The sequence below is a fragment of the Barbus barbus genome, assembly GCF_936440315.1.
Source record: "Barbus barbus genome assembly, chromosome: 39".
NCBI lineage: Eukaryota > Metazoa > Chordata > Actinopteri > Cypriniformes > Cyprinidae > Barbus > Barbus barbus.
In genome coordinates, this window is record NC_136717.1 from 15,005,431 (window position 1) to 15,014,204 (window position 8,774).

Below are 8,774 nucleotides of genomic sequence, written 5' to 3' on the forward strand. Positions count from 1 at the left end.
TTATGTTCTTCTAACGCGTTAATCTAACATTTTCATATATATTAAAACACATACCACTGCGCAAAACTGGGGCGAGCAGGACGCAACACAAGACCAAAACAGGAAGTGATTTACATTTGAAAACCGAAGTGCAGAATGTAATAAACGAAAATAAACTGCCGTATTATTTAAACTACAACAACGTTTTCTATAAGAGCTGCGTTTAAATAAGTGTAAATGGATAGCAAATACAAATTATCTGACTGTATAAACCTGCCAAGTTCAATATATCTTAAACAGACAGATTAATTCATAAATCACTATTCCTTTAGTGTATGTAGACCAACCGTTTGTTTGCGTCTGCAACGCAGATCTTATTTGCAAATGACGTGCTTGTTTATGAAACATATGCATGCACATGAGCTGAATGCGCTGGACATTTCCATATATAGGCTTTGGCATCGGAGGATCGCAGCTGAACAACCTCTGATCCCAGAACGGCAGATATGACATCCCCCGAGCAGATCATCGAGATCGTGATGGATGACAAAACGTACAACGTGAGTAAAAGCAAACTGATCGAGAAGAGCGATTACTTCCGCGCGCTGTACAGCTCCGGGATGCGCGAGTCTGCGGAGGACTCGGTGCAGCTGCGGGGATTGAGCGCGCCGGGGCTGGAGCTGGTGCTGGAGTTCATCAACACCTCCAAAGTTCAGGTGGCCAACGAGACTCTGGAGGACCTGATCGAAACCGCATCCTTCCTGCAGGTCACTTCCATTTTAAAGCTGCTGCTGTCTGAAATCAAGCAGGAGAACTGCGTCGAGCTCTTCAAGCTTTCTGAAGTCTACGGGATGCATGATCTCAGAAAAGCTTGTTTGAAATTCATGAGCTGCTATTATCATCCCATGCTGCGCAGGCCGGAGTTCAGGATGTTGCCAGCTCCTCTGCGGGATCAGATTCGAGATATGCGCATGAAAGGCACGGCCACTTTAGTTGCAATAGGAGATTTCACTGACACCTGTCTGGACCTGGCAAATCAGGACGAGCCTTGGTCTATGTTGAGGTATAATGAGTTAGAACAACGCTGGAAACCTCTAGCCAACAATCTTCCACAGGATATGATCAATGTCCGAGGATACGGATCTGCTGTGCTGGACAACTACTTGTTCATTGTTGGTGGATACAGAATGACAAGTCAGGAGATCTCGATGGCCCACTGCTACAACCCCTGCAAGAATGAGTGGAACCATGTGGCACCTTTGAACCAGAAGAGGTACAGTTCACTCTTGATCTGTCCATTTGTTGTGGTTTGTCCAGTGCAAGGGATCCGCAAGTGCTCTTTCTGTGTCCAGATCCAACTTCAAGCTCCTGGCCGTGAGTGGGAAGCTGTATGCGGTTGGAGGTCACTGTCTGAGTACGGTGGAGTGTTATAGTCCAGAGCAGGACTGGTGGACGTGTGTGGCATCTCTGCCAGATCCTCTCGCTGAGTTCTCTGCCTGTGAGTGTCAGGGCATGATCTACGTCATGGGCGGTTATACCTCTAGAGGTGTGTTTTACTGAGAGATGGGTTCATTCTCTCACACACACACACACACACACACACACACACACACACACCTTGATGTTCTTGGTCTTATTGTAGTTAAAGGGATTGTAAACCCAAAAATGAAAATTCTGTCATCATTTACTCACCCTCAAGTAGTTCCAAACCTGTATGAATTTCTTTGTTCTGCCGAACACAAAGGAAGATCCCTTTAATTCATCTCTGTGTTTTTTCCAAAGGAAAAATGCTTGTCTTTACTTACCTTAGTTGTGAAACTTTTTTCCCCGTTTCTCTTATTTTTAAACTAGATTTTTTTTCTCCTATTTTTCTGCATCAACTAGCATAGGATATCTGATCCTCTTATTTAAGATATTCTAACATTTAGATTACATTTTCCACTTTATAATACAACATTAATTATAATCTTTATCAAATCACAAAATGAATATCCATTTATGTATCGTGCATTATAAATATATAAAATATACTATATATATATATATATATATATAGTATATTATAATGCTATAACTACACGGTCATTTATCAGTTAGTGATCATAACAAAATTTTTTTTTCGCTATTTGCCATAATTTTAGTAAAGGTATAAAATTAAAATTACCTTTAAGTGAGTATTAGATTACGGTAAAGGTAGCAGCAAAATGATAATAAATGATATTAAATGATTATTATTCAATTTAACAGCATTGGCCAATGTCAAATATATTTTATTGTGCTTTCTCATTTCCCCTATTTTTACTTTTTGATCATTTTTGCCATCATCTAACACTCAAAGGCCTGGTTTCACAGACTGGGTTTAGACTAATCCAGGATTAGGCCATAGTGCAATTAGGACATTTAAGTAATTTTTATAAACGTGCCTTAGAAAAAAACATTACTGGTGTGCATCTTGAGAAAGAAAAAAAAGGCCCTGATATATTTTAAGATCAGTCAATGCAAGTTACTTTCAGTTGAAACAGTTCAGACTTACATTTTAGACTGGGACTTGTCCTTTAAGGCTTGTCTGTGAAACCAGGGGAAAGATAATATAACTATTAATTATGACAAATAACTGTTAAATAGCCTTATGGTACCAGTATATTGTGCGTCTGACAGTGAAAACGTCTTAAATATTGCACCAAAAAACTTAAAAATTACTATTTTTATTTGTTATGGAATACTACGCTTATTATAAAGGATGTAATTTTTGTTGGACAATAATCCCTTGTTTCCATCAACCTGTCACTCACGTGAGATCACAACCATTAGCAAACAACAACGATTCAATCAGTTCTTGATGAACAAAATCTGGTCCTACATTTGAGAAGCTGTTACTTTCAGATGCTGTATATACATCTTAGTTGGGAAGAAAAGCAACTGCAATTTCCATTTCATTCCGACTTTAAATTACTACATTAAAATGATCTTTTATGATTGAATCATCAGTGTTTTTCTCCTAATGTTTGACAGATAGGAACACCAATGTACTGCGCTACTGCCCCACCTCAGACACATGGTCCGTGTTCCGTTCCTGTTCGGCTCATGTGCGCAAGCAGCAGATGCTCTCAGTGGAGGACACCATCTACCTGGTGGGTGGCTACACGCATGAGCTAGAACCTGCAGAAATGGGGCGGCGGAGACTCAGTCAGACGGAGGACATGCTGACGGTACAGTCCTACAACGTGCAGACGGGAGAATGGTTGCAACTTAAGGAAAACACGTCAAAGTCTGGCTTAAACCTCACCTGCACACTGCACAACGACGGCATCTACATTATGAGCAGAGATGTCAGCCTGCCCACCAGCCTGGAGCACCGTGTCTTCCTCAAGTACAACATTTTCTCAGATGCCTGGGAGGCTTTCAGACGTTTTCCTGCTCTGGGACAGAACATGCTGCTTTGCTCTCTCTACCTACCCAATGTCCTGTGAGCCACATTGTTCAAGCTCTGGGCATCTAGAGAAGACTGCAGACTGCTGGGGAACACAGATTTTGTTGTAGCGAGCCCAGCCAGGTCAGAAGTGGCACGTTTGCTAGAGGTTTACCACAATGCTTTACCAGATCGGATTGATCAACCAACAAAAAGAACCTGCAGGAGACATTAAAGGAATAATATAGCCAAAAAAAATTTATTTGGTCATTATTTACTCCCCTCAAACTGTGTGACTTAAGAGAGTGTCTGAAACATTTTTCATGGAAGGAAAAAGTCACATAGGTTTGAAACAACATGTAGGTAAGAAAATTACTTCAGGTCAACAGTTTGACTTTGATCATTAAAATCAGAAGTCAAAAAGCCTCAATATTGAAAGGAATAGTTCACCCAAAAATGAAAGTTTGCTTAAAATTCACTCACCCTCAGGCCAATCAAGATTCCCATGAGTTTATTTCTTTATCAGAACAGATTCAGAGGAATTTATTCAGCATTACATTTCTTGGTCACCAGTGGATCCTCTGCAGTGAATAGATGCCGTCAGAATGAGAGTCCAAACAGCTGATAAAAACATCACAGGAATCCACAAGTAGTTCACACGCCTCCAGTCCATCAATTAACATCTTGTGAAGCTAAAAGCTTTGTGTTTGTAATAAACAAAGAACATTATAAGGTCCATAATCCAAATCACTTATTCCAGTGAAAAAGTTAATTCCCTCTTGCCCTCTCACATCAAAACATATTTGTTTAGAACTGTTTTAGACTTGTAAACAGTGCTTGATCTGATTCAGACAAGATGGCTTTTTCACTGGAGAAAGCAATATTATAGATAGACTACTCATCTTTAGCTAGAAGCAACAGTTTGTAGTTAAAAACGTCTTGATAGATTTGTTCATTACAAACAGCTTTTTTTCACTTTACAAGATGTTGGTTGATGGACTGGAGTCACATAGGTTGCTGTGATGCTTTTATCAGTTTCATTCTGACGGCACCCATTCACTGCAGAGGATCCATTGGTGAGCAAGTGATGCAATGCAAAATTTTTCCAAATCTGTTCTGATGAAGAAACAAATTCATTTACATCTTGGATGACCTGAGGGTGAGTACATTTTCAGCAAATTTTCATTTTTCGGTTAATTATTCCTTTAATATCTCCATCAGAAGGTCTGTTGAGGTACTCAAAGGTTGTTTTAATATATATGTATAATTTTATTTAACTTGGCAGAGAGAAAGAACACTACAAGAGATGCACCAAACGTTTTCAGCCTGCACAGAATCTTCTAATGCCAATGCATGAACAGTACCTTAAAGATATATTACATGACAAGATTTACTACTACTAATATACAGATGCACAAGTGAAGGCTTCAGATTTATAAAGCCTGCAGATGAAATGAAAACACTAAACTTGTATATGCTGATTAAACAACTTAACATGAAGGGTAATTAAAGACATTAAAGAGACTTTGAGTTCACTCAAAAATGAAAATTCTGTTATCATTTACTCACATTAATGTCATTCCAAATCGGTGTAAATGTCTCACCCATTTTTTGTCCATAAAATTAAAAGTCAGTTGGGTCTAATGGTATTTTGGACCACAGTGACGTCCGTTAAATGGACAAAACCCTAAACATAAGTGTTTTGCAGTGGAATGAAAGCAAAAACATTAGGGTGAGTAAATACTCCCAGTGTTAGCATTTTTGGGTGAACTGTGCCTTTAAGATCCAATGTGCCAGACTAAATGGTGATTGTTGAAAATGTGATTATCTGTGCCTGAAAAAGTCGTTGATTTTTGACTTAATTACACGTTCAACAGTCAAAAGCTGTCTCATTTAGAAGGCTGCGTCCTCCAAAGGTCTCATTCGAAGGGTGCATACGTCATCGAGGCTGTCTCATTTCAGAAAAGCAAGTATGCGAATGCGGAGGATGCATCAGGTGTCTCCTTCGCTGCTACAGATAACCCACAATTCATTGCGTTGCCGGCCGATGTACACACAAGCGGAGATATGCTGTTTTCAACTTAACTTAAAGTGCCTCCAGTAAAAACGTACAAAACTTTTGTTCTTAATATCCTCCTTTTTTTCCTCTAACAGATGTCTGTTGTATGTACGCTGCAGCTCCTGATTGAGCAAAATAAAACATTTTTTTCTTTCTTTCTCAAATTACTTCCAAATTTAGAAATAATTTTCCATCATTTAAGTAGTTTGAGAGCGCAATGATCATAGATATATGGCAACGATGCTCTAAATGTGTTGGCAAATCAACGTGATATTTCCTGTTTCCTTTTCCGCCTGTCCTATGAAGGCCGTCTCGTTTAATTGTAGGTTGAGGACACTTCGTATACGTTACGCATCCTACAGAGGATGCACCCTCCAGAGGATTCGACCTCCGGAGGACGCAGTCTTCTAAATGAGACACAGCTTTAGTTGAATTATTTTATTACAAATACTGTATATCTGGAGAAGTGTCTTAAAATGTGCTGCACAAATGAAGCACAAATATAAGCGCCTGACCTAACCGCTGTGATGTTTTTTGTTTTTTTGCATTAAGTTGAGTGAGATAATCTGTTGAGATGTTATTTTGAAAGAAAAGGAGATTCATTTTATTTTAAGTGTTAAGTACTTTATACTTGTGTTCCATTTACTTTTGCTTCTATAACGTTTTGATTATTTTTCATACGTCGAGCCAAAATGGATGGTTTTGTTGAGCATTCCCAAGTTGCCTTGAAAGTGTAAAGGAGTAAGTTAAAAAAAATGTTCAGGGAAGCAAATAAAAGGCTTTATATTATTTATTTCTTTTTGTGTCTCTGTTTTACCTTTATGCATTAGGCAGATGTCAAACTGTCACCTTCTGTCATTCTGTCCTCACAGAGGAAGTCAATGCATAATCGGCTGTCCATAGACATACTGCAGCGTCCTATAAGATCAGCTGTGTCATTGTTGCAGCAAATGGGTGAGATGCATCGGACGAACTCATTGCCTTTGAATCAGACCGTTGTCCACTTTCTGTCCTTCATTCATTGTCTTGGCATCTGCACTGTAGATTCTATCCTGTGTCTCATAGCATGTGTATGTCCTGGGATGACTCTGGTCACTGGGTCTTAAAGTTGAGCAGATGTCCCAGCAAAGACAAGCCACGATGGTGGGACAGTGGATGGCCAGTGATTTGCTGGTTAAGTGTGACAAATTAGTTATCAAACATACTGATAGAAATACATTTTTAAACTAGTAAGTGGCAACAAGATTCAGATGATCGGATATTAAAAATGCAGCTTATGATATAAATGCTTTTATAAATAATTTTTAATAAAATAGAATTGAATCAAATTAAACTAAGAGATTCTTACCTGATTTAGAAGAACATTTCATCCATGTTTTACAGGCATACAGCAGATAATTTGATTTGAACGTATACAAATTTGTTTCTGCATATGCAAATTTGTTTCTATGACGACCGACTCGAAAAGCATCAGCAGAGTTCTATGAAAAAAAATTATTGACTGTTCTCTCAGAATGCTTTGGACTTTTACTGCATACTGATGACTAAAGCCAACTGAAGAGAAATGAATAAATTATATAATTAATTACATACATTATAAAGTGGTTGTTCTGTCTATTGCCAGTACCAATCCCTTAAGGAATTCAGCATAGATCAAATAGGTTGCCTCAAAAGTTTATTAGTACATATCAGAAATATTTAGGTCATATTACACTGTGAAATGTATAGAAAATAGTAATTCTAAGAAATAATGTAAGATTTTTGCCAAATGAATATGTAGCTTATTTTTAGGACAATGATTTTTTTTTTTAACTGTGACGTTCAATGTAATGCAAATGTTGTATATGTTGTGTATACACACACACACACACACACACACACAAACTATACACTTATATGTTGTATTATATTATATTATAAGCTTCTTCATACATATATATATATATATATATATATATATATATATATATATATATACTTCTGACTTCTATTTCAAATCACAAGAAATATTGTTTCCTATAAACAAAATATAAAATAAAAAAAGTTAAGGTAACAACTTTAATTTAGGGACCAATTCCTACTATTAACTTGTTGTTTATTAGCATGTATATTACGAACACATTGGCTGTTTATTAGTACTCATAAAGCACATATTAATACCTTATGGTTCATGACCACATTTTAGATCCCTAAATCCTGCCCCACACCCAACCTTAACAACTATCTTGCTAACTATTAATAAGCAGGAAATTAGGAGTAAAAATTAGTATATTAATTAGTATTGAGGCAAAATTAGTATAGTTAGTTAATAGTGAGAAATGGTCCTCAAACTAAAGTGTGTGTATATATCAAGTATTTTTGCCTTAAATTAGATTTGGGGAGGGTGTGGGGTGGCTACATTTTCTATAAGCAAAATATGTTATTTTATTTTTATTTTCAGGTCAAATCGTGACATCATGATGTTTACTTTAATTTTATAAATTAGTCATTACTTAATTAGTCAATTTATTAGTCATAAATTAGTGTTTCTACATTACTTGGAGGCAAAATATCAAAATCATCTGTTCTACCAAAACAGCCTCGATCCCGATTGTCCTTACATCTGTGTAATAATAATACAGCCACTTGGAGGCGCTGCAACTTAACTTAACACACAATATATATTTTCACCACACATGCACACACACAGCTCTGTTATTCATTGCAAATGCACATGCAGAAGAATAGAGTATTTACGTATTAAAACCATTAAGAATATAAATACCAATAAAAACACATCAAAAACATGCACAATATATATCGAGCACCCAGATAAAGCACAGGCTGCAAAGAGTAGTGATTCTTCTGTTATTACAGTGACCTCTTTTCAAATAGCCAGCAGCATGATTTGTTCTGGTTGGGAATTGGGGGTTGAGTGAGGGGAGTGTCTCTTTTACTGATTTTCTCTTGTACACCATGTGGCCCACTGATAGCATCTCTAGCAAATCAGAACCCAAGAAATGAGCCTAGCGTTGCCTTTAATGTGTCACTGCTGTAGAGCGCTGACTCTCTGATGGATCACAGGTCTCAAGCTGGAAGAAATGCAGCAGAAACAGCTTGTTCTACCTCAATGACTGATTTAACAAGTCACATCTGCTCTGATTTAATGATGGGCCTCGCAACTCTCAATGTAGCTTTATACAGCTGTACACACACACACAATACCTCAACACACACACACACACACACACACACACACACACACACACACACACATCTATATATATATATATATATATATATATATATACACACACATCACTGTGATTCAAAGTGTGATCTTTTGGT

General features: G+C 37.4%; 1 protein-coding gene across 1 annotated transcript; it reads left to right on the plus strand.

Moving 5' to 3' along the window:
- The first annotated feature begins 100 nt into the window (after positions 1 to 100).
- klhl42 (kelch-like family, member 42) lies at positions 101 to 6,239 on the plus strand. The gene is made up of 3 exons (XM_079399799.1): positions 101 to 1,252; positions 1,332 to 1,525; positions 2,992 to 6,239. The coding sequence occupies exons 1-3, from the start codon at positions 486 to 488 to the stop codon at positions 3,447 to 3,449; spliced, it is 1,419 nt and encodes a 472-aa protein (XP_079255925.1). The 5' UTR covers positions 101 to 485; the 3' UTR covers positions 3,450 to 6,239.
- The last annotated feature ends 2,535 nt before the right edge of the window (positions 6,240 to 8,774 follow it).